Source organism: Oncorhynchus nerka, linkage group LG19 (assembly GCF_034236695.1).
Source record: "Oncorhynchus nerka isolate Pitt River linkage group LG19, Oner_Uvic_2.0, whole genome shotgun sequence".
Taxonomy (NCBI): Eukaryota; Metazoa; Chordata; class Actinopteri; order Salmoniformes; family Salmonidae; genus Oncorhynchus; species Oncorhynchus nerka.
This window is the reverse complement of record NC_088414.1, coordinates 2,166,683-2,194,022: the sequence shown is the minus strand read 5'-3', so window position 1 is coordinate 2,194,022 and position 27,340 is coordinate 2,166,683. Positions and strand designations below refer to the sequence as shown.

Sequence of the window (27,340 nt, the reverse complement as noted above, 5' to 3'; positions counted from 1 at the left end):
AGAAGTGACTGTGGTCTACCTCTGAATAGCTTTTGATAATTCCAAGGACACTATTCCTAATTAAGAGGACGTTGACATATGGCCTCATTTCCCAGAGTGCCATGTGAAGGCAGGGGCATTTGGTGGAAGTCATATACTGACTGGTCTTAGAAAACCAATTCCCAGATCAATTCAAGGGATGCCGTGTGTAAGTACTGTAGGGATTGTGTTACAATCTGCCGATAGGATTTGTTAGGAATGGATGTCAAGCACTTTGGAAGGGTCAGCTTTCTCAGGTATTAGGTCTCGCCTCCTTCTCAAAATACATTGGAGAAGCCAGCCCTGGGACCTTATTTTCCAATGTAGTTTAAGAAAGTGACGAGGAGAGTGGACGTGAGGACTTGAGGAAGACAATTGGCATCACCTCTCTCGCCCAGCCCCTGCTGTGAGGGGCAGGTCTACTGACTGTCTTTCCCTCTCCAGCATCAGGAGGGAAAAAAAATCAGTTGTTTCTTCCGTCATTTTTTCCCTCCTTCACACATGAGGTGACAAAACAATGCAATTACACCAATTAGCATGTGTTAATTTGATTAACTAGTGAATTGAGAGGGTAGAGAGAAAAAAAAGAAGCTAACGCCACTTCTCGAGTAGGGAAAGGCACATCATGAAACTGTGCACCTGAGAACTTTTCTTGTGCCAGCTCGGTTGAAAAAGCAAAGCCGTGTGGCGGAGAAGCTATTTGAGAGACACGCTAATTGGTTTTTGAATATGTGGTGCTAATTTGTGGTATGCAGATGAGGCTTGATTGGTTTGAATGCAAAGTGTAACTTGCACCACAGAAGGGGTTGGAAGATTCCCTCCCCTCTTTTACTTATCAAGATATGGAGATAATTGCAATTAGGGTTGTGTGCATACATTAATGAATTAGTATGATGTATTTCCAAAAATCACAGACGTGGGATAAATAATTGATATCAGCACAAGGGATGTCAAGCTGCCACCCTGCAGAAGGGTGTGGACTGTGGAGCTACAAATAAAACCAGTCTTCACTGAAGATCGCTATTCATTATCTGTGGCAGATATGGAGTCAAAGACTTACAAATCAGTAAATAATGTTTAATTATGGAATTTCCAGTGAATGAGTTACCTATAATCAATAGTTTCTTGATCATGTTCAGTGTCAGTCTTATAACCTTGACCGAACAGTTAAAGGGATTGCCTGAGGAGTTTTTTCACTTTATTTTGATGAGACGACTATTAGTAAAGCTATTGAATAAAATCGTAATTAGGTATACAAATTGAACATTGCATGTGACATTGGTTAGAACTGTTAGAGAGACTGTTTGTGTGGATGTTATCAGTATGCAGTTCTCCTTCGTTTCTTTAAACATCCACACTAACGTTAAGGACTGGTTAGGTAACTGCAATGTGATAACAGGTGCTAGAAAATATGTCAAATGTTTTCTTCAGTAGGTTTGGTTGAAGAGATATTGCTTTATTGTGTAGTTCTTTCAGATCAGGTTTATTCTGATTGAACCCCACTTGTGTCTGGAAGTATGGAAGTCCTATTAGAAAAATTGGGGGAATGCCAAAAATATCTTGACAAAAAAGTTTTGAAGATAAGAAACTGGATTATAGGTCTGAAGATCCCGAGGAGTGTGCTAATTTTAAATTATTCTGCATTATTACAATAGAAATGGTTTCAAATCCAGCCATTCATTAAAAAGCCCATTGTTATTTTGAATGTCAGCGCCTGCCTAGTGGTTAGAGCGTTGGACTAGTAACCGGAAGGTTGCGAGTTCAAGCCCCCCGAGCTGACAAGGTACAAATCTGTCGTTCTGCCCCTGAACAGGCAGTTAACCCACTGTTCCCACTGTTCATTGAAAATAAGAATGTGTTCTTAACTGACTTGCCTGGTTAAATAAAGGTAAAATAAAATTGGCTAACCCTAAAGGAGGACCAGCCGAGGGAGGCACAGAGACTTACGGTAAGAGTTTTCTCATGGCATATTATTTTTTAAAATCACAGCTGAAAACTTCATAGATTATTTTTTTTTTCATCCTCTTTGTAGGCCTGTTGCATGTTTGGTTTTAATTTCTCTCCGTAGAAAAGTCACGGAACGATAAGTAAAAGAGGATCACGAAGGTCGACTGGCAGAGAACACCGTGTGATTTCTAGGCAAAAGGTACCTACAAAAAGATGGAATTTAATTAGCTAACTAAATAAGATCGGAGAGGCGTTTGCGTGCCCCAAAAAAATACTGCAAAATGCCATCCAGTACTATGAGTATAGAGCCCTCTACTCCAACTACCAAGTTCAGAACTCAGCAAATAAGTGAAAATGTCATTCAGACATTGTAAAGAAACAGAACAGTGATACAATTATAGAGTTTAGTAGAACGGTGAAGGAAAAGGCTAATTTCTTCCGTTTGTTGTTGCTGTAAAGTCAACAGCTGCTCCTCTAAAACACCCACAGGAACAGGAAAGGGGTCTCTCCCTTTTTAATTAGACTCCAGCCCAGTCCTTTATCTCCTACCACCTACATATCTTCTGTACTGGCCCCGGATCAAGCCTTGGAAAGTCAGCCATGTTTGTCCAAGCCCTGAAAGCATTACACCTCGCGACACACTCTCCTTCATCCTGCGGCATGTAAATATTATCCAATCACTCACTCGTTAGATGTGACAGAAGTGACTCGCGATATTATGAGTAGTTATTTTGAAATGTTTTACAGCATTTGAAAATGGGCCTTTGTTTCAAGCAAAGGCAACACGATGACAAAATTTAACCATAGAGAGTACACAATACAACACTAGAAAAAAAAATATCTACAGTTTATACTTCTTTCCATCCCCATGCCACTCCCCTATTTCCTCAACCTGGATCGTGTTCATTAGGTACCAAACTGAAGAAAACAGCCTGAACCAGGTAGGGACTACCTGGATTTCTCCAATAAGAAACACTTATTTGTCTTTTCGAAAACTGCTACAGTGAGCCATACTCAACATTACCCAAGTTAAATGTGGACCAGTTCAACTTGGACCTTCTCTTCCACCACCACACATGAGAATACATTTAGGACGTATGGAACACTGCGGCGAAGTCATGTTGGAATTACAATTGTCACCGGAATAAAAAAATATTTTAAAACAATTACAAAATGCATAATTTCTATGTTCCCATAAACATGAGTAAATTTCCTAACCCCACAAACCATTTTCAACTGAAAACACAACTAAATATCAAAGAAAATCTACAAAAAGGCAACCACTTGTAGTACAAAAGAATCATGGGACTAAAAGTTGTGTTTTGATGAATATTCTACAGACATTCTTAAATTTTGTACACAGAGAATATTTTTTTTTGTGTAAATGAGACATCCAGGCAGGTGTATTTGATCTTTACTTGTTCGGCCAGACTCACCAGTCAGGTGAAACACAGCTACGGCAGCATAGCACTGCAACCACAGTATTTCCTGTTTCTCGCAACAGATGAAGGAGTCTAGTGAATCTGAGCTCAGAAAGTGTTGCATATGTGTGTGGCCTGTCTTGTTTGAATGTGCTCTTCATGTTTCAAGAGTCAGTATACTGTAGCTTGGTTGAAGCAGCCCCTGACCAGAACCAGTTTATACGTGTTTCCGTATTAGTCCAGGTCTTCTCTCTCTCTCCCCGTAGTGTTTTGTGCTGGCTAAGGAAAGTGAATGGTCCATCACTGGAAATGCCATAGTCCTCCTCTCAGGGCAGTCAGTCACCATTGGCCTTACCAGAAATGGACACTGGCTTGGCTTGACAGTATAAATCATCCTCATCAATAGTCTTTCCCTCCTCAGCATCTTCCCCTTGAAGGTTGAGAACATGATTCTCTATGAACAGAAGAAATATGATTTTGTTGGGAATGACGTGTTGTTTAGAAAGCCACTGGACACTAGCAGCAGTATCCAGAGAATGGATTTAGGAATATCTGAACAAAGGGATGGCTGGTGTAGGACAAACTTAAAGATGGAGGAGAAAGAGCAGGAGGTGGGGGGGAAAAGGCACACGTTGCTTTGTCATCCATCCTTCAGCACACCTGAGATCAGGAGAAAGAGGTGATTAATGATAAGCATTGATTACGCAAAGACCGCAAGAACAAAGATTGTAAGACAACCACAGTTCCAACACCACCTTCAAAAAATATTACCAAAACGGCAAATTCATTCATTAAACCAAATGGATTCTTAACACACAAGGGACAATGAACCACAAACTGTGTAGTTCTATCAAAATAGGGTCCGGAGCACATCCCCATACCTTCTGGTCAGACATCATGCCGTTCCCCTGCAGTGGGGTCAGGTGACTGCGGAGTAGAGCGCCCCCTGGCCTGTCGTGCTCACAGAAGATGGTGCCATTAACGTAGTGGAAGCGGTCGCCCGGCACCAGCCGGTTCCTACAGGTGGCACAGGTGAAACACTGCAGAGGGAGAGAAAGGAAAAATGGAGGAAGGAGTTGTTTAATGAAACAGTTTTAAGAATGAGCAACAGAAGCTTGGGTCAAATTGCTGTGTCTAAGGACCCTTAAATATTTAGCTTTTGCAGATCTGTTGGGGTCGGGCTTTACATTCAGGCTGAAGTTAGTCTTACCTTGAGGTGGTACACGTTGCCCTGTGCCCGCATCACCATCTCACTGGCAGGGATGGACTGGCCACAGGCGCTGCATGCCCCGCTGTGCCCAAACAGCCTGCGGGTCAACCCAAACAAACTGTCAGACAACTGCAACCACTTACCCTTCAACAGATTGGGAATATGAGGCGACTTGGTCAACGACAATGATGTGTGGTTCAGTACCACTCTCGGCCTTCAACACCTGATTCTATTCAGCTTACCCTTTCTCAATCCTAACTAGAACCAACTCAAGCAATTAATTCTAAATAGTTCTCAGAGCAGTGGTTGAAGTCATGAATAAAGCAGGTTTCCAGAAGAACTGAATGGGAGGGATGCAGCATGGAAATAGTGCCGGTGGTGGTGCTGCGACTCAGGTCTTGTGGTGCTCAGCCGGAGAATACAGCTCAACCACCACCTGGAATCTGTAGACGAAGTCCATGGCGGGTTACTGGGAGAGAATATGTTTCAGCTGATACTGGTGAGGAACCCGGATTAAGGATTCTTCTTCACAAGTCAGTGAATATCTTTTGTAGGTGCCAGTGATAATGTCTGTTTGGTGTGAAGCATATGAAAACAATTTGATCCGCTATAGGACTATTTTTGGTGAACTACATATTTCCTTGCTCCTGTCAAACACTTAGCCTCCTCCTTGGACCAATAAGTAAACTCAGCAAAAAAATAATATTTGGGTGAACGTGTCTTTGGCATGCTGCAAGGAGGCATGAGGACTGCAGATGTGGCCATGGCAATACATTGCAATGTCCGTACTGTGAGACGCCTAAGACACAAGTTAAGTTTGCTGTAAATAAACGCAGTTGACAGTTTTTTATTTTATTTTAATTTTATTTTACCTTTATTTTACTAGGCAAGTCAGTTAAGAACAAATTCTTATTTGCAATGACGGCCTAGGAACAGTGGGTTAACTTGTCAGCTCGGGGATTCGAACTTGCAACCTTTCGGTTACTAGTCCAACGCTCTAACCACTAGGCTACCCTGCCGCCCCAGTGAGAGGACGTTTCTTTTTTTGCAGAATTTACATGCGATTTACAAGAAACCTTCACACCACATTTAGTACAGACTACCCAGAGCTAATCGGACCATCTCTCAGTGCCCCTAGCGTGTAAACAGTTAAACCATTCAGTCTTCATAGGAAGCCCCTTTCCTGCTCTCATTACACCCCCTTCCTTGTGACGCTTACCATACCGGTTTTGGCTGCTATATACCTCCCCCTCTATACTCTCTCCCTTGCCCTATTGATCTTAATACAAACAGTAAATTAATAAGCAAGTGCCCGAGAAGAACCCTGTTCTCCCTAATTAAAGCTCCCTCTCCCTTTATCGGACCTCGTTGGCACCGGGTCACTTGGCCATGAGGACCCACCAACTGTATTATACATATTTGATATGCTGCGAATTGCGTTACAAATGTCTGAGGATGGACCTTGAGCGCATGGACACAAGGTCCTGTCCACGAGTGTGACAACCGTTAAAGCAGCAGTGCAGAAAAAAACAGATACTTCTTATATTAAATGGTGTCGATCCATACGGCTAATTAACTTAGGTATTTTGGTGGCAAAAACACTTATGCAAATCCCAATAATTCTGTGATGGTTGCAATGAGGAGTTATTGGCACAGGCGTCAAGGTGAAATTGAAGCAATACATTGTACATTACATTTCACAACCATACATATTTTGTATATCACATATACTGAACAAAAATAAATGCAACAATTTAACTAGGTTACAGTTCATATAAGGAAATCAGTCAATTGAAATAAATTAGGCCCTAATCTATGGATTTCACATGAATGGGCAGGGGCGCAGCCATGGGTGGCCTGGATCCACCCACTGCGGCTCCAGGCCCAGCCAATCAGAAGGGCTTTATTACAGACAGATATACTCAGTTTAATCAGCTGTCCGGGTGGCTGGTCTAAGACGATCCCGTAGGTGAAGAAGCCGGATGTGGAGGTCTTGGGCTGGTGTGGTTACACATGATCTGCGGTTGTGAGGCCGGTTGGATGTACTGCCAAATTCTCTAAAATGACTTTGGAGGCTGCTTATGGTAGAGAAAGAAACATTAAAGTCTCTGGCAACAGCCCTGGTGGACATTCCTGCAGTCAGTATGCCAATTGCAAGCTCCTTCAAAGCTTGAGACATCCGTGGCATCATGTTGTGTGACAAAACTGCACATTTTAAAGTTGCCTTCTATTGTGCCCAGCACAAGGTGCACCTGTGTGATGATCATGCTGTTTAATCAGATTCTTGATATGCCACACCTGTCAGGTGGATGGATTATTTTAGCAAAGAAGAAATCCTCACTGAGGAATGTAAACACATTTACACATTTTGTATACATGGAGAATGTCTGGTATATTTTATTTCAGCTCATGAAAAATGGGACCAACACTTTACACGTTGCGTTTATATTTTTGTTCAGTGTAGTAGTGAAGTATAAGTGCTTTATTAATTCCACTGGGAGTGGCTTTAAATCCCCTGAACTATTACTGGACAAATGTACAAAGTGCCCAGTGTCTCTGCACTATCCAGGAGGCCTCCCTCCGTGCGGGCGCTCTTGGGCCGTGGGTTTTCAGACTGCTCCGGATCTCCCCCAATGTTTGCCCTGGAGAGCGCTAGTGCGTGAGCAGTGCCAACACAGGACCCACACAATCCCTTGTCTGTGTTAGATCAGCCAGCCTCTGACGCGTGGGTGCGCACACACACCAGAATTTTGACTTCGATACCAATACCAGGTTTAGTATCATGACACTCAATACCAAAACAATACCACAGCAACAAAAATGAAAAAAAAGAAGCAAATTTGATTTTTCATTATCAAAATGAAGGGACTGTATAAAAAAATTAAAATTGGATGTTCTAAGTCCACAACAATGCTTTAACCACACGTGATGGAGTTTGCAAAACAAAATGGCCACTGGATTGATGCCAATTCTGCCAGGTAGGCATAACTACAAAGTAGCCTCAATTGAGAAGGCATTTGTGAAAGCCTAAAGATGGTTAGCCTATCATTAGCATCGCAAACGGCTACACAAGTTGGTAGACAATTGTGATTTTTTTAACGCCGATGCCGATTATTGGAGGACCAAAAAAACTGATACCGATTCAAATCGGCCGATTGTTTTTAAAATTTATTTGTATGAATGACAATTACAACAATACTGAATTAACACTTATTTTAACTTAATATAATACAACAATAAAATAAATTTAGCCTCAAGTAGATAATGAAACATGTTCAATTTGGTTTAAATAATGCAAAAAAAGCGTTGGAGAAGAAAGTAAAAGTGCAATATGTGCCATGTAAGAAAGCTAACGTTTCAGTTGTATTTCATTAATCTTTGAATATTGGATGTTCTTATAGACACTTTAGTATTGCCAGTGTAACAGTATAGCTTCCGTCCCTCTCCTCGCTCCTCCCTGGGCTCGAACCAGCAACACAACGACAACAGCCACCACATCTAAGCAGCGTTACCCATGCAGAGCAAGGGAAACAACCACCCCAACCAAGGCTCAGAGCGAGTGAAGTTTGAAACGCTATTAGCACGCGCTAACTAGCCAGCCATTTCACTTCGGTCACACCAGCCTCATCTCAGGAGTTGATAGGTTGGAAGTCATAAACAGCGCAATGCTTGCAAAACGCACGAAAGTGCTGTTTGAATGAATGTTTACACGCCTGCTTCTGCCTACCACCACTTAGTCAGATACTTGTATGCTCAGTCAGATTATATGCAACACAGGACACGCTAGATAATATCTAGTAATATCATCAACCATGTGTAGTTAACTAGTGATTATGATTGATTGTTTTTTATAAGATAAGTTTAATGCTAGCTAGCAACTTTCCTTGGCTTACTGCATTTGCGTAACAGGCAGTCTCCTGTTGCAACGAGAGAGAGGCAGGTCGTTATTGCGTTGGAATAGTTAGCTGTAAGGTTGCAAGATTGAATCCCCCGAGCTGACAAGGTGAAAATCTGTCTTTCTGCCACTGAACGAGGCAGTTAACCCACCGTTAGGGCCACCGTTCCTAGGGCGTCATTGAAAATAAGAATGTGTGAATAAAAAATAATAAAATAAGAGTGTTCTTAACCGACTTGCCTAGTTAAATAAAGATTAAATAAAAAGGTGAAAAAAATAATAATAATCCGCGCCCAAAAATACTGATTTCCGGTTGTTATGAAAACGTGAAAATCGGCCCTAACTAATCAGCCATTCCAATTAAAACGGTCGACCTCTAGACTAAACACCTCCCTGGATCCTGGACTTCCTGACAGGACAAATCAGGATAGGTAACACATCCGCCACGGTGATCCTCAACACAGGGGCCCATCAGTGGTGTGCTCAGCCCCCTCCTGTACTCCCTGTTCACTCATGACCGCATGGCCAGGCACAACTCAAACATCATCAATACATTTGAAAATGACAACAGTGGTTGGCCTGATCAGCGACAACAACGAGACAGCCTATAGGGAGGTCAGATACCTGGCCGTGTGGTGCCAGGACAACAACCTCTCCGTCAACGTGATCAAGACAAAGGAGATGATTGCGGACTACAGGAAAAAAGGAGGACCGAGCACGCCCCCATTCTCATCGATAAGGCTGCAGTGGAGCAGGTTGAGAGCTTCAAGTTCCTTGGTGTCCACATCCCCAACAAACTAACTTGGTTCAAGCACACCAAGACAGTCAAAACAAAACCTATTCCCCCTCAGGAGACTGGAAAGATTTGGCATGGGTCTTCAGATATCTCAAAAGGTTCTACAGCTGCACCATTGAGAGCATCCTGCCTGACTGGTTGCATCACTGCCTTGTATGGCAACTGCTCGCCCTCCAACCGCAAGGCACAAGAGAGGGTAGTACGCATGGCCAAGTACATCACTGGGAACATGCTTCCTGCCATCCAGGACCTCTATACCAGACGGTGTCAGAGGAAGGCCCTGAAAATTGTCCAAGACTCCAGCCACCCTAGCCATAGACTGTTCTCTCTGCTACCACATGGCAAGCGGTACCAGAGCGCCAAGTCTAGGTCCAAGAGGCTTCTAAACAGCTTCTACCCCAAGCCAGAAGACTCTGGAACATCTAGTCAAATGGCTACCCAGACTATTCACTCCCACCCTCCCACACCACTGCCACGCTCTGTTGTCATCTATGCATAGGTACTTCAATTAACTCTACCTACATGTACATACTACCTCAACTAACCGGTGCTCCCGCACATTGACTCTGTACGGGCACCCCCTGTATATAGTCTCCACATTGACTCTGTACGGGCACCCCCCTGTATACAGTCTCCAAAATTGACTCTGTACTGGTACACGCTGTATATAGTCTCCACATTGACTCTGTACCGGTACCCCCTGTATATAGCCTCCACATTGACTCTGTACGGGCACCCCCTGTATATAGCCTCCACATTGACTCTGTACGGGCACCCCCCTGTATATAGTCTCCACATTGACCCTGTACGGGCACCCCCCTGTATATAGCCTCCACATTGACCCTGTACGGGCACCCCCCTGTATATAGCCTCCACATTGACTCTGTACGGGCACCCCCCTGTATATAGTCTCCACATTGACTCTGTACGGGCACCCCCCTGTATATAGCCTCCACATTGACTCTGTACCGGTACACCCTGTATATAGCCTCTTGACCTGTACCGGTACATTGACTCCACATTGACTGTACCGGTACCCCTGTATATAGCCTCCACATTGACTCTGTACGGGCACCCCCACATGTATATAGCCTCCACATTGACTCTGTACCGGTACCCCTGTATATAGCCTCCACATTGACTCTGTACTGTATATAGCCTCCACATTGACTCTGTACCCCCCTGTATATAGCCTCCACATTGACTCTGTACCAGTACCCCTGTATATAGCCTCCACATTGACTCTGTACCAGTACCCCTGTATACAGCCTCCACATTGACTCTGTACCGGTACCCCCTGTATATAGCCTCCACATTGACGCTGTACCAGTACCCCCTGTATATAGCCTCCACATTGACTCTGTACCGGCACCCCCTGTATATATTGTTATTTTCTACTGCTCCTCTTTAATTACTTGTTACTTTTATCTCTTATTCTTATCCATCATTTTTGAAACTGCACTGTCGGTTAGGGGCTCATAAGTAGGCATTTCACTGTAAGGTGTAATGTTGTACCTGCTGTATTCTGCACATGTGACTAATAAAATTGGACTTGATTTTGAATTAGAACCACAGTAATATAATGGTGGCTATTTAAAATAATCCTTTGCCAATTAAGCTTATATAAATTTGCACCAAAACAACTTTCACATAATCAGGCTATCCTATCAATCAATGGATCATTTACAAGCTAGCATGCACACCACATTTTCTTCAGGAAATGTACTTTTATAATTAGTTACAATTCTAGTACAAACCGTTTTCCATGTTGTGGTATTGAAAAAGTACATAAGTTTCAGTGTACCAGGCAACACACACACATTCACACGATTGGGCAAGAAATGAAGTCAAACCGAGTAGGAGCAATGCAGTGGTGATGGAATTGGCTAATGTGTAGTCTATTCCCAGTTTCCTCTCACCTTACGCAACTCTTTAAGGGTTTATCATCAAATGCCTAAAAAGTAGTGAGACAGTTGGTCATGTCTTGAGAGGTTAGAGAGCTGCTGTTAAATCCATTGCTTCACCGGCCCCACACACAACCCTGGTGTGTGCCTATACCCCTTCCGTAACACCCTCCAGTAGCTCTAATCCTGCCATGCCCGTTTGCATTCACACACCAACACCTGGTGCCTTTATGTGTGCGCAGACAAATTCCTCCATTCTTCCACCTGTTTCAAAGCTGTCTGTGCTTGTTTGGACAAACATTAAGACTCATCACGCGTGATCAGTTGTGGAAAGTGGATTTCTGTGGCACTTTTAATTTCTATTTTCATTGTCCATGTCAAATGGTGGACGATAGCTAAAACATCTGAGACTGTTAACCTACAAACTAAAGTCATTGCAGACTGCTTTATAACAGTCCACTAATTTCCCACACGGAATTCTGCTTTCCACATATCTATGTCACCCTAGTAGGGTTGATTGCAATCAAATCTCTTTCCTTTAACTACATGACCAAAACGGAGGCAGACATTACACCTGGCCTACCAGAGGTGAAGCTATTACCGTGTTGCGTCCACCCCAGTCCTTTCTGATTTGAATGCTGCCTCCCCTGACGCTCACCTGATGTAGTCGTTCTTGCAGAGGATCATGCCCCCTTTGCTGTAGCAGGTGGTGCCGATCTCACCCAGCTGGGCGTGGCAGCAGGAGCACTTGAGGCAGCGCGTGTGCCAGTAGCGCTCCATGGAGAAGAGTAGGAAGCGGTCAGTGATGCGCCCGCCGCAGCCTGCGCAGGACCTGCCTGACGAGCTGCCGCCTGTCACCGCCACGGCTGATGCCTCCACCCGGCTGTTCACCATGGCTGGCCTGGAGAGAAGACGGGAGGTGGAGATAAGATTGGTAACAACAAGGGTGGGTGAATGGTGAAGTGTGTCTATTCTGCAGCACAAAAATTTAGCTTAATATGGACAGACGTTTAAGCCTACAAAACACCTGTCATTAACAGTCAAGGCAAAAATACGACCACCAACATAAACCCATCGTGAGTCTTTATTTCAACTATGAGTATTTGGTTGATGCTTCTACCATGTGAAGGAGACTCTATTCCGTAAACCACCAGAACATTCAGGAAATGTAGCTTCCTTGGAAGCGTTCACAAGAGCTGCCGCTCAATCATCCCCGTTATCAGGGTCTTCCTAAATAAATCTGTGCCATACATTACACACACCTGGAACGTGTGTGGCTAGGAGAGAGAAGCCGAAGACAGGAAAGAGGCCTCTGATTCCCAAATGTGAGTCTTGGCACCGTAACCATTCGGGTGGTTCAGGGTCTCCCAGGCAAAGAGCTTAGGCCTAATTATTTAAGGAATATGGGGGGCGGGGGCAGTTCCGTGAAAAAACATACGCCTTTGAACTGACTGGCATCCTCGAAAGCAGTTGTCCCACGACAACCTCCACACAAACAGACCTCTTCATTGACACTTCAAAATAAGTCCCAGAGGAGAAGTCTTTGATGTTGCAGAGTGCTGCTTACTGAATAAATGTGGTTGGGTTGCATTGCAGAGTGGAGCTGTGTAAACTACAGTCGGCAGAGGGGTTGGTTTTTCAAAAAGGTTTTCACTAGGGTTACAATGTAGAAAATAGTACAAATTTCTCATTCCAGTGTCTGTTCTTTTGCCCATCTTAATATTTTATTTTTATTGGCCAGTCTGAGATATGGCTATTTCTTTGCAACTCTGCGTAGAAGGCCAGCATCCCGGGGTCGCCTGTTCACTGTTGACGTTGAGACCGGTGTTTTGTGGGTACTATGTAATGAAGCTGCCACTTGAGGACTTGAGGCATCGGTTTCTCAAACTAGACACTAATGCACTTCTAGACACCTCCCACTTCTTTCTATTCTGGTTAGAGACCGTTTGCGCTGTTCTGTGAAGGGAGTAGCACGCAGCGTGGTACGAGATCTTCAGTTTCTTGGCAATTTCTCACATCTTTGTCCCCATGTGCAGTGGCAAACTGTAGTCTGGCTTTTATGTGGCAGTTTTGGGGCAGTGGCTTCTTCCTTGCTGAGCAGCCTTTCAGGTTATGTCGATATAGGACTCGTTTTACTGTGGATATAGATACTTTTGTAACGGTTTCCTCCAGCATCTTCACAAGGTCCTTTGATGTTGTTCTGGGATTGATTTGCATTTTTCACACCAAAGTACGTTCATCTCTAGGAGACAGAACGTGTCTCCTTCCTGAACGGTATGACGGCTGCGTAGTCCCATTGCATAGTATTGTTTGTACATATGAACGTGGTACCGCCAGGTGCTTGGAAATTGCTCCCAAGGACGAACCAGGCTTGTGGTGGTCTACAATTTATTTTCTGAGGTCTTGGCTGATTTATTTCAATTTTCCCATGATGTCAAGCAGAGAGGCACGGAGTTTGAAGGTAGGCCTTGAAATACATTCATTGGTACACCTCCAATTGACTCAAATTATGTCAATTAGCCTATCAGAAGCTATGACATCATTTTCTGGAATTTTCCAAACTGTTGAAAGGCAGTCAACTTTGTATGTAAACTTCTGACCCACTGGAATTGTGATTGTGAGTTAAGTGAAATAATATATCTAAACAATTGTTGGAAAAATGACTTGTCATGCACGAAGTAGATGTCCTAACAAACTTGTCAAAACTATACTAAGAAATGTGTGGAGTGGTTGCAAAATGAGTTTTAATGACTCCAACCTAAGTGTACGTAAACTTCTGACTTCAACTGTATATAATGTGGGTACTTGATGTAATGATGCCAAATAACATTTTGCGCGACAAGTCATCTCATATGTATATACTGTACTCGATACCATCTACTGTATCTTGCCTATGCTGCTCTGTACCATCACTCATTCATATATCCTTATGTAGATATTCTTTATCCCCTTACACTGTGTATAAGACAGTAGTTTTGGAATTGTTAGTTAGATTACTTGTTGGTTATTACTGCATTGTCGGAACTAGAAGCACAAGCATTTCGCTACACTCGCATTAACATCTGCTAACCATGTGTATGTGACAAATAAAATTTGATTTGATTAATCGTTGTGACATATGAAATATGAGTGATAGATTACACTGTGTAATAACTACGTAGAAATGTATGAAAGCGTTACATTATTGTGACGTGCAGTCATAGTCAGGTCCTGATTGGTCAACAAGCGTATTTGTCATGTCAAATAGTGTTATTTGACACGCAAAGACCCAAACGGCATTCCATAGTATGAGAAATCCTTGTTGAGAATGAAAAGAATGAACACAGCAAGTAAGTGAAAGAAATAAGTTTTTATTATGTTTTACTGGTCATGGGGACATATGTAAATACCAACAAAATAGCGTTTTGGTCAGTGTGTGTGTAACACATTTAAATAGGGAAGTCAGTTAAGAACAAGTTCTTATTTACAATGACGCCTACCCCGGCCAAACCAGGACAACGCTGGGCCAATTGTGCGCCGCCCTATGGGACTCCCAATCACAGCCGGAAGTGATACAGCCTGGATTCGAACCAGGGACTGTAGTGACGCCTTTTGTACTGAGATGCAGTGCCTTAACACACATGGACGCAGCGGTCTAACTATTTAACTGTACCAGAATGCTTAAAAGGGCGCTACTTTAAAAAAAATATCGGTATTGTATATTTTGGCAAGGAAAATATTGGATATCGGTATCGGTCAAAAATGTTATATCGGTGCATCACTACCGGAAATACTTTTTTTGTAGGTTAGGAAAATTAACGTAGCAGGTTAGGAGAAAAATGCAAAGATTAGGAAAAGGGTTTGCTAAAATGCTGTGTGTGCTAGCTCTGGAATAGGTTAAATACACAAACTCGGGACTGCCAAGTACAGTCCTCGGTTACAACACTCACTACCATGTTCAAAACTGCTTCTGGAAGCAAAGTCAGCAAAATAACTGTTCATCAGGCGCTTCATGTAATGGGTTTCCATGGCCGAGCAGCCGCACACAAGCCTAAAATGACCATGCACAATGCCAAATGTCGGCTGGAGTGGTTTAAAGCTCGCTGCCATTGGACTCGGGCAGTGGAAACACTTTCTCTAGAGTGATGAATCACGCTTCACCGTCTGGCAGTCCAACAGACTAATCTGGGTTTGGATGACAGGAAGACGCTACCTGCCCCAATGCATAGTGCCAACTGTAAAGTTTGGTGGAGGAGGAATAATGGTCTGGGGCTATTTTTCATGGTTCGGGCTAGGCTCCTTAGTTCCAGTGAAGGGAAACCTTAACACTACACCATAATGACATTCTAGACAATTTTGTGCTTCCAACTTTATGGCAACAGTTTGGGCAAGGCCCTTTCCTGTTTCAGCATGACAATGCCCCAGTGCACAAAGCAAGGTCTATCGAGATCGGTGTGGAAGAACTTGACTGGCCTGCAAAGAGTCCTAACCTCAACACCATCGAACACCTTGGAGAGAATTGGAATACCAATTGCAAGTCATGCCTAATCGCCCAACAGTGCCCAACCCCGCAGCAATGTTCAACCGAAGGGGCTAACAGGCTGCCCTTAAATTAATGATTATTTCCCTGTAAGCTTGACTTCGTCTTCATACTGAAGCTTCCAAAGAACTGCTGCAGTGCAGCTACGTGTGAGTCTCAAATGAGTGCACAAATCACGGCTCCATGCTTCGACCACAGTTGTATTTTGCGACCTTTTGACTTGGCTGTGATAGTTACATTTTTAATTGGTCACACTAGTGCGAGCTGTACATTCCACCTGGTCACCTCCAATCAAAACATTACATATTTTTAGGCGGAGAACACCATGATTTGGTCAAACAGTAAAGTGCATTAGTCCTGTAATGATAGTGTCCTCCCTTCCGCAGTGCAATTTCATACTGTATTGACATATCAAATACGTTTTTCAAATATGGAGCTGCGCATCGGCCATTGCGAGTGCACTAGGCATCATTGAGTCATATTGAACCAGGTAGGAAGTCAATTAAATGTATTGAAATCAATAGAATATTAATTACATTTGCCCAAGTTTATAATGAAGACTAACAGAATACAGCAAGTAAAATTGTGTGTCACAGGCCCCCCCCCCCCAAAAAAAGGTGTAGACCTTACCGTGAAATGCTTACATGCCAACAATGCAGTTCAAGAAATATTTACAAAAATATTTACGAATAAAATAAAATAGTAACGAGGCTATATACATAGATATAGGGGGTACCGGTACCAAGTCAATGTGTGGGGGTATAGGTGAGTGGAGGTAATTTCTACATGTAGGTAGGGGTAAAGTAACTATAAATAAATAAAACATCGAGTAGCAGCAGGGTAAAAAAAAAAAAAAAAGGGGGGGTGTAAATAGTCTGGGTGACCATTTCATTAATTGTTCAACTGTCTTATGGCTTGTGGATAGAATTAAGGAGCCATTTAGACCTAAGACTTGGCACTCTGGTACCGTTTGCCGTGCAGTAGCAGAGAGAACAGTCTATGACTTGGGTGACTGGAGTCTTTGACAATTTTGGGGCCTTCTTCTGACACCGCCTAGTATATAGGTCCTGGATGGCAGGAAGCTTGGCCCCAGTGACGTACTGGGCCATATGCACTACCCTCTGTAGGCTGTCTCATCATTGTCAGTGACCAGGCCTAGCACTGTTGTGTCGTCATCAAACTTAATGGTGTTGGAGTCGTGCTTGGCCACTCAGACGTGGGTAAACAGGGAGTACAGGAGGGGACTAAGCACGCACCCCTGAGGGGTCTGAGGATCAGCGTGGCAAATGTGTTGTTACCCATCCTTACCATCTGGGGGAGGCCCGTCAGGAAGTCCAGGATCCAGTTGCAGAAGGTGGTGTTTAGTCCCAGACTCCTTAGCTAAGTGATGAGCTTTGAGGGCACTATGGTGTTGAACGCTGAGCTGTTTACATTTTTTATCTCACCTTTATTTAACCAGGTAGGCCAGTTGAGAACAAGTTTCATTTACAACTGCAACCTGGCCAAGATAACGCAAAGCAGTGCGACAAAAAAACAACAGAGATAGCGAATTAATAGCAGTCTCACATTGGTGTTTCTTTCCTTTGTACAGGTGGGAACAGGCAGTGTAGAGTACGATTCAGATTGCGTCATCTGTGGATCTGTTAGGGCGGTATGGGAATTGATGTCAAGCAACGAGGCACTGAGTTTAAGGTAGGCCTTGAAATACACAGGTACATCTCTAATTGACTCAAATGATGTCAATTAGCCTATCAGAAGCTTCTAAAGCCATGACATTTTCTGGAATTTTCCAAGCGGTTTAACCTCTCTGGGATATGTGGGAAGGTAGCATCCCACCTGGCCAACATCCAGTGAAAATGCAGAGCGCCAAATTCAAATAAATTTGTATAAAAATTTAACTTTGATGAAATCACACATTCAATATACCAAATTAAAGCTACACTTGTTGTGAATCCAGCCAATGTGTCAGATTTAAAAAATGCTTTACGGCGAAAGCAAACGATGCTATTATCTGAGGATAGCACCCCAGTAAACAAAGAGAGAAAAGAATATTTAAACCCTGCAGGTACGACACAAAACGCAGAATTAAAAATAATTATAATTCATGCCTTACCTTTGACGAGCTTCTTCTGTTGGCACTCCAATATGTACCATAAACATCACAAATGGTCCTTTTGTTCTATTAATTCCGTCAATATATTACCAAAATGTCCATTTATTTGGCGCGTTTGATCCAGAAAAACACCAGTTCCAACTTGCGCGACATGACTACAAAATATATCAAAAGTTACCTGTAAGCATTGTCCAAACATTTCAAACTACTTTTGTAATACAACTTTAGGTATTTTTAAATGTAAATAATCGATCAAATTGAAGACGGGATGATCTGTGTTCAATACCGGAGGAAACCAAAGTGGAGCGTGCTTTCAGGTCACGCACCTCTAACAAAAAGAGTACACTTCCCTCGAGCCTCATTCTGAACTATGTTACTTCTTCATTTCTCAAAGGAAAAACCTCAACCAATTTCTAAAGACTCTTGACATCCAGTGGAAGCGATAGGAAAGTCGATTAGAAATCTGGATTCCCAATGGAATTTGAGGGGGGGTCAATCTGAACGGTTTGTCCTCAGGGTTTCACCTGCCAAATAAGTTCTGTTATACTCAGACATGATTCAGTTTTAGAAACTTCAGCGTGTTTTCTATCCAAATCTACTACTAATATGCATATCTTAGCTTCTGGGTCTGAGTAGCAGGCCGTTTACTTTGGACACGCTTTTCATCCGGACATGAAAATACTGCCCCCTCTCCCAAAAAAGTTAAAGGCACAGTCAACTTAAACTTCTGACCCACTGGAATTGTGAAATAATATCTAAACAATTGTTGGAAAAATGACTTATTTACAACAAATTCTTATTTACAATGACGGCCTACCCCGGCAAAACCCAGATGACGCTGGGCCAATAGTGTGCCGCCGTATGGGACTCCCAATCATGGCTGGATGTGATACATGGACTATAGTGATGCCCCTTGCAATGAGATGCAGTGCCTTAGGCCGCTGCGCCACTCGGGAGCTCAAAATGGATGGATGGCTTATTTTGTATTTCAAGGAATTGAATTAATATATTAGTCATTTACCATTCTTATTCTCGGACTGGAAACCTTATTTACAGAGTTACAGATTTTTCAAGTCCTTGTTTTAAAAAAATATTTTGGAAATGATTTCATTTTCAAATAACCAAAAGTGAGCGGTTGTAACCTAAATCAAGGGGAAAATACATTTTTGAACATGGAGTGAGACAATTATGCCCTTTAAAATTTTGTCTGGCTCACTGATGGTTGAAACCAGTTCAGATTTAAGTATAACTTTTGTAAGACGGACACCTTTAGTGAGAGGTCTAATGCTTTATCTTTTGCCCTCCGAATTCATAATATAAATAGGCCCATGTGCACCTTCATCAGAAGAACCGCAACATGTCAACTTGATTATTTAGCAGACATCACTTGCTTATTATTCAGTCAACCCACACACTACCATTTTTGAAAACCTACTAATTCAAGTGTTTTTATTTGTACTCTTTCTATATTGTAAAAAAAATTGACATTAAAACTATGAAATCACGTAGTAACCAAAGAAAGTGTTAAAAACATAGTTTGATTTGTTTATGACATGCTTCAAATAGCCACCCTTTGCCTTGACAGCTTTGCACACTTGGCATTCTCTCAACCAGCTTCATGAGGTAGTCACCTGGAATGCATTTCAATTAACAGGTGTGCCTTGTTAAAATTACATTTGTGGAATTTTTTTCCTTATTAAGGCATTTGCGCCAATTAGTTTGTTGTGACAAGGTAAGGGGGTATACAGAAGATAGCCCTATTTGGAAAAATGACCACGTACATATTATGGCAAGAACAGCTCAAATACACAAAGAGAAACAACAGTCCATCATTACTTTAAGACATGGTCGGTCAATAAAGAAAATTTCAGGAATTTGAAGGTTTCTTCAAGTACATTTGCAAAAACCTTCAAGCGCTATGAAACAACTGGCTCTCATAAGGACAGCCACAGGAATGAAAAGACCCAGAGTTACCTCTGCTGCAGAAGATAAGTTCATTAGAGTTACAGGCCAAATAATTGCTTCAGAGTTCAAGTAATAGACATCTCAATATCAACTGTTCAGAGGAGACAGCGTGAGTCAGGCCTTCATGGTCGAATTGCCGCAAAGAAACCACTATGAAAGGACACCAATAAGAAGAAGAGACTTGCTTGGGTCAAGAAACATGAGCAATGGACATTAGACCGGTGGAAATTTGTCCTTTGGTCTGATGAGTCCAAATTCAAGATTTTGGTTCCAACCGCTGTGTCTTTGAGACGCGGTGTGGGTGAACTCATGTTCTCCGCATGTTTATTTCCCACCATAAAGCATGGAGGTGGTGTTCTGGTGTGGGGGTGCTTTGCTGGCTACACTGTCTGATTTATTTAGAATTCAAGGCACACTTAACCAGCAAGGCTACCACAGCATTCTGCAGCAATACGCCATCCCATCTGGTTTGGGATAAGTGGGACTATCAGGTTTTTCAACAGGACAAGAACCCAACACACCCCCAGGTTGTGTAAGGGCTATTTTACCAAGAAGGAGAGTGATGGAGTGCTGCATCAGATGACCTGGCATCCACAATCCCCTGACCTCAACCAAACCGAGATGGTTTGGGATGAGTCAGACCGCAGAGTGAAGGAAAAGCAGCCAACAAGTGCTCAGCATATGTGGGAACTCCTTCAAAACTGTTGGAAAATAAGTCCAGGTGAAGCTGAGAATGCCAAGAGTGTGTAAAGCTGTCATCTATGCAAAGGGTGGCAATTTGAGGAATCTTAAATAAAATATATTTTGATTTGTTGAACACTTTTTTGATTACTACATGATTACATGTGTGTTATTTCAGTTTGTCTTCACTATTATTCTACAATGTAGAAAATAGTAAAAATGACAGAAAACCCCTTGAATGAGTAGGTGTTCTAAAACTTTTGACCGGTAGTGTAGATCTTAAGAACATCATGGATTATAATTGAACATTTTCATTAATACATTCAAATCACCTGCTTCACCCTCATCATTCAGTTCATTGAAATTCAATTTCGAAGTTGTGCACAATTATCCGTTTCTATTTTTAAATATTTTAATCGCCCCTTCATTGTCAGGTAGACACATTTAGCGCCTTGGGACACAAAAGCATAATCCGTTCTTTAACTCCCCCTTGCGGTGGTCTGGAGCAATGAAGCAGTGACTTTTTCTCTCCACCTTTATTGGTACATGGTACCGTACTAAACCACAAATTACCTTTAAACTTTTAGCTGAGCAACCACTGTATAAGCGTCAGGATTTGTGTCCCACTCCTTGAAAGCGGCAGCTCTAGCCTTTAGCTCAGTGTGGATGTTTCCTGTAATCCATGGCTTCTGGTTGGGATATGTACGTACGGTCACTGTGGGGATGATGTTGTCGATGCACTTATTGACGAAGCCAGTGACTGAGGTGGTGTACTCCTCAATGCAATTGGATGAATCCTTTAACATATTCCAGTCTGTGCTAGAAAAACAGTCCTGTAGTGTAGCATAGCATCCGCGTCATCTGACCACTGCCATATTGAGCGAGTCACTGGTACTTTTTGCTTTAGTTCTTGCTTGCAAGTTTGATCATAGTTATATTCTCTTGATTCCGACTTGCCAAATAGAGGGTGATGGAGAGCTTTGCATGGGTCTCTGGAGTAAAGGTGGACTATAGTTTCCCCCCCTCTGGTTGCACATGTGACATGCTGGTAGAAATGAGGTAAAATGGATTTAAGTGCACTAGGATCACTGCTTCTGGATGAGCATTTTATTGTTTGCTTATGGCCTTTTACAGCTCGCTGAGTGAGTTAGTGTCAGCGTCGGTTTGTGGTGGTAAATATTCGGCTATGAAAAATATAGATCAACTCTTGGTAGATAGAGTACCTCATAAGCTCTAGATCACACTACCTCAGGCAAGCAATACCGAGATTTCCTTAGTATTAGACATCGCACACCAGCTGTTATTGGCAAATACACAGCCACCTTTCATCTTACCAGACGTAGTTGTTATGTCCTGCCGAAGCACGGAAAACCCAACCAACTGTATATTAACAGTGTCGTTGTTCAGCCAAGACTCTGTGAAATATAAGATATTACAGTTTTTAATGTCCCGTTGGTAGGATAGTCTCGAACGGAGATCTAGTTTGTTCCCCATTGATTACCATTTGTTCTATTGGCCAACGCGCAAAGGTGGGTTGTCCACTTGCTGACAAATTCTCACAAAGCACCCCGATCTCAGCCCCCTATATTTCTGTCTTTTCTTCATGCGAATGACTGGGATTTGTGCCTGGTCTGGGAAAAGCAGTATATCCTTTGCGTCAGACTCATTAAAGAAAAAGTCTTTGTCCAGTTCGAGATGAGTAGTCGCTGTTCTGATGTCCAGAATCTTTTTTCGGTCATAAGAGACGGTAGCAGCAACATTATGTACAAAATAGGTAACAAACAACTTGAAAAAACACAATCGCACAGTTGGTTAGGAGACCGTAAAACAGCAGCCATCCCCTCCGGCACCATTATCACAGATCAGTGATTTGTATTTCCTGCAACTTTCAGAAGAAGCAGCGGCCCGTCTCATCGGTGTGTGTGCGATGCACGTACGTCTACCACTGTAGCTGTTAGCGATGCAAATGAATGTCTTCTGATAGATGGACAAAGCCTTTCGTAAAAACCTTCTCATTCTCACACCTGCAGAAATGTCAACCGTACACGAAGAGACAAAATAACGCAGCAAAAAAAGAGAACTCTTAAATGCAAATAAACATTTAATCATCTTTTGCAGCACAAGGAAAAATCTGAGACTGAGCCTGAGGGATGTCATCATCATCATCTTCAGAGGGGGAGATATTTCAATGCAGAGAAACACTTAGGTTGGAGCAATTAAAACTCGTTTTTCAACTACTCCACAAATTTCTTGTTAACAAACTATAGTTTTGGAAAATCGGTTAGGACATCTACTTTGCATGAAAAGTAATTTTTCCAACAATTGTATACAGACAGATTATTTCACTGTATCACATTTCCAGTGGGTCAGAAGTTTACATTCACTAAGTTGACTGTGCCTTTAAACAGCTGGGAAAATTCAAGAAAATTATGTCATGGCTTTAGAAGCTTCTGATAGGCTATTTGACATCATTTGAGTCAATTGGAAGTGTACATGTGGATGTAAAGCAAGGCCTACCTTCAAACTCAGTGCCTCTTTGTAAGACCTCAGAAAAAATGGCAGACCTCCACCAGTCTGATTCATCTTTGGGCGCAATTTCCAAATCCCTGAACGTTACCACATTCATTTGTACAAACAATAGTGTGCAAGTATAAACACCATGGGACCAAGCAGCCATCAAACCACTCAGGAAGGAGACTCGTTCTGTCTCCTAGAGATGAACGTACTTTGGATCAAAAGGTACAAATCAATCCCAGAACAACAGCAAAGAACCTTGAAGATGCTGGAGGAAACTGGTACAAAAGTATCTATATCCACAGTAAAACGAGTCCTATATCGACATAACTTGAAAGACCGTTCAGCAAGGAAGAAGCAACTGCTCCAAAACAGCCATAAAAAAGCCAGGCTACGGTTTGCAACTGCACATGGGGACAAAGATTGTACTTTTTGGAGAAATGTCCTCTGGTCTGATGAAATGAAAATAGAACTGTTTGGCCATAATGACCATTGTTCTGTTTGAAGGAAAAAGGGGATGCTTGCAAGCCGAAGAACACCATCCCAACCGTGAAGCCCGAGGGTGGCAGCATCATGTTGTGGCGGTGCTTTGCTGCAGGAGGGACTGGTACACTTCACAAAATAGATGGCATCATAAGGGAGGAGAATTATGTGGATATATTGAAGCAACATCTCAAGACATCTCAAGTTAAAGCTTGGTCGCAAATGGGTCTTCCAAATGGACAGTGACCCCCAAGCATACTTCCAAAGTTGTGGCAAAATGGGGACAACAAAGGAAAACAAAGTCAAGATATTGGAATGGCAAAGCCTTCACCTCAATCCTGTAGAAAATGTGGGCAGAACTGAAAAAGCGTATACGAGCAAGGAGGCCTACAAACCTGACTCAGTTACACCAGCTCTGTCAGGTGGAATGGGCCAAAATTCATCCTACTTATTCTGGGAAGCTTGTGGAAGGATACCCGAAACATTTGATCCAAGAAACAATTTAAAGGCAATGCTACCAAATACTAATTCAGTGTATGTAAACTTCTGACCCGCTGGGAATGTGATGAAAGAAACAGAAGCTGAAATACATGAAATAATTCTCTACTATTATTCTGACATTTCACATTCTCAAAATAGAGTGGTGATCCTAACTGACCTAAGACCAGGATTTTTTACTAGGATTAAATGTCATGGAATTGTGAAAAACTGAGTTTAAATGAATTTGGCTAAGGTGCATGTAAACTTCCGACTTCAACTGTACATTAGCCTAAACGGGACTTAGACAAGCTTAACTCCCCACTGAACACACTAGACACCCACCTAGTTTGGAGGGCACAAGGACTTAGTGTTCCTTCTTATCACCTCCCAGCAGAACGCCCGTAATACCGATCTGTAACCAGAGCCTTTTGCTAAAAACAAGGTAGGGCATTTCTCCAGGCAAAGGAGCATCTTGGCTTTCTAAATACAAAAATGAGAAAGGGGGTTAGGAAAGTCTACACAAGGGAGGGGGGTGGTGACAGAGTTATATTTGTTACGATTAAAGCTTGAGTCTGCCTGGCACTCTGTCCTTGACTAGGCTACTTACGCTCTTTCCTCTGATAAACTGGAGTCATTATCGAGAAATAAGCGCATGTGGGCTCTGATTTGTAATAACCTTGGTCTCCGTTGCAGTGTTTCATGATAAATGAATTATCAAGCAAAACAAAAGGTTAGTGAGGAGAAGAGACAGCGCTGTTCCGCTCTAGTAATAGACTGATTAAAAACAGAGGCTAATGAGGAGGAACACAATACCGTGGCTGTCTGAGTACAGACTGATGGATTGCATCTGGTTTCAGGTTGACAGAGCAAATAATAGTTAACTTGCCGATACACAATTGCATTTGGCTCTTCTTCATTGAATTATTCACTTGGGGAGAATATACTGAACAGAAATATAAAATGCAACATGTAAAGTGTTGGTCCCATGTTTCATGAGCTGAAATAAGAGATCCCAGCCAGGTTCCATATGCACAAAACGCTTACTTCTCTAAATGTTGTGCACATATCTGTTTACATCCCTGTTAAATGAGAATTTCTCCTTTGCCAAGACAATCCATCCACCTGACGTGTGATGTCATATCAAGAAGCTGATTGACACAGGTGCACCTTGTACAATAAAAGGTCGCTAAAATATACAGTTTTGTCACAACACAATGCCACAGATGTCTTATTAGTTGAGGGAGCATGCAATTGGCATACTGATTGCAGGAACGTCCACCAGAGCTGTTGCCAGAGATTTGAATGTTCATTTCTCTAACATAAAATGCCTCCAACATAATTTTAGAGAATTTGGCAGTGCATCCAGTACATCCCACATGTGACCACACCAGCCCAGGACCTCCACAGCCAGCTTCTTCACCTGCGGGATTGTCTGAGACAAGCCACCCGGACAGCTGACGAAACTGAGGAGTATTTCTGTCTGTAATAAAGCCCTTCTGATTGGCTGGGGCATGGCTGCGCCCCTGCCCAGTCATGTGAAATCCATAGATTAGGGCCCAATTTATTTATTTAAAATGGACTGATTTCCTTATGAACTGTAACTCAGCAAAATCGTTGCATGTTGCATTTATATTTTTGTTCAGTATACATTGACGGGTTTCCTTAGAAGTGGGGAGCTGTCATGTTATCCATGTTCAATTTGATGCTTGTCTCCCAATCATTTAATCTTCTTATATTGCAAAGCTTCTTTGGAGAAGGACCTACCTAGGTAGTATAGGCCTATATAACCTTATTTCCTCAACATATGGTGAGTACTAACTGTTTTATAAGACCACCAGGCATTTTGTAGTCTAAGGCATGTTTGCCTTCTCTTGTTTAAATTCAATTCATGTGCATCAACAAGTCCCATATATCAGTGGCTCAGTTCAAATGTCACATTTGACCAGTCACTCTGTAGAGAGGTATTGCTCCCTCTGCCTTAGGTAAACCTACACTAATGAAAACCTGTCAAAACCCAACCCCCCGGTTTAAATGAACAAATAATCCGTTCACACAAGCGAGGGGGAAGTCGTTTGTAATTAAAAGCATGACTAACATTAACAGCCACTATAAATAGTACCAATAGCAGGCCTACAGTGAGCAGTGGTCAGGCGCGCTTCCCACCAAGGCAGATTAGCAATATATCCTACTCGTTTAATAATGCGCTCAAGGGCCATTACTACACCCATCCCAGCTTCATTAAAAATGGTCTCCTTTTTAATTACCATTACGGAGCACAACTCCCCATTGTATAAGTGCTCCCTTGCAGCTGTGATGCAGTCAAATCAAGGCACACACCCACCCACCCAAGAACAGCATGGAAGAACCGTTAAGAGATGTGTGCTACGATGAGTGGTAAAAGTGAGTCATGTTCTCCACTTTCACCACCGGAAAGAGGGAAATGTAGAATCACGGACGAATAACTTAAGCTCAAGAATCTGTCCGAACATGTCAGACATAGGCTAGAAAACGGGACCAACATGTTCTAATTATAGCCTTAAATGCATTACTATGTATAAGTCTAACAGTCGTCCGAACCACAAGCTGCAACTTTGAACGATATTGGACTATGGAAAAAATATTTACAAAAGTGGATAAATGGCATCCGGTGCTCACCTTTCCGTCGTGGTAGTTTATGTGAAGTCAAGGCGAAGAAATGATCACGGTGGTGGCGCGTGTCACAACACGAGGCGTAAGCGAATTCAACCAATTCGTGGACTGCTGCAATGATCGACTGTTGCTGTTCTCAAGATGTAACAACTTCAAACAGTTGCTTAGTATTCCGTTTGGAGATCATGCAGACTAGTCCAGAAGTAGGCTAAATCTGTTTCCTTACTGTGTTGGCCGAATTCATGGATTTCAAATAGGCATGTGAACCATTAGGCTACATATGGTGAATGAAGTAAATGTCATGTCAGACAGTCGAGCTCTGTTAAAAGAATGTGATTCTTGTTCATGGCTATACACCGCTTTGTGATATGAAGGCGGAGCTACTCCCTACACGGAACCCAAACCGGCTGCGCGCGTGCGCTATCGTGCATACATTTATTTGGTCCCCCTACACCAAACGCGATCACGAGACGCAGGTTAAAATATTAAAACAAACTCTGAACCAATGACAATTAATTTGGGGACAGGTCGAAAAGCATTAAACATTTATGGCAATTGATCTAGTTAGCTTGCACTTGCTAGCTAATTTGTCCTATTTAGCTAGCTTGCTGTTGCTAGCTAATTTGTCCTGCGATATAAACATTGAGTTGTTATTTTACCTGAAATGTACAAGGACCTCTACTCCGACAATTTATCCACGCATAAAACAGCCAACCGAATCGTTTCTAGTCGTCTCTCCTCCTTC

The 27,340-nt window shown here is 42.5% G+C and overlaps 1 protein-coding gene across 3 annotated transcripts; it reads right to left on the bottom strand.

Annotated features, from left to right (window-relative positions):
• Positions 1–1,081: 1,081 nt before the first annotated feature.
• On the bottom strand, positions 1,082–27,340 carry LOC115147118 (LIM domain transcription factor LMO4-B-like). 3 transcript variants are annotated; one of them, XR_003866274.2, is made up of 6 exons: positions 26,602–26,972; positions 11,850–12,092; positions 4,597–4,693; positions 4,268–4,426; positions 3,971–4,046; positions 1,082–3,840 (listed from the first exon to the last, which is right to left on the bottom strand). XR_003866274.2 is itself a non-coding variant. In XM_065004607.1 (5 exons), the coding sequence occupies exons 2-5, from the start codon at positions 12,083–12,085 to the stop codon at positions 4,038–4,040; spliced, it is 501 nt and encodes a 166-aa protein (XP_064860679.1). In that variant the 5' UTR covers positions 12,086–12,092; positions 27,255–27,340; the 3' UTR covers positions 1,082–4,037. The 3 variants fall into 3 exon arrangements, 2 of the variants coding, with proteins under 2 accessions (XP_064860679.1, XP_029544993.1); XM_065004607.1 differs by lacking the exon at positions 26,602–26,972 and adding an exon at positions 27,255–27,340 and having other exon boundaries at positions 1,082–4,046; XM_029689133.2 differs by having other exon boundaries at positions 1,082–4,046.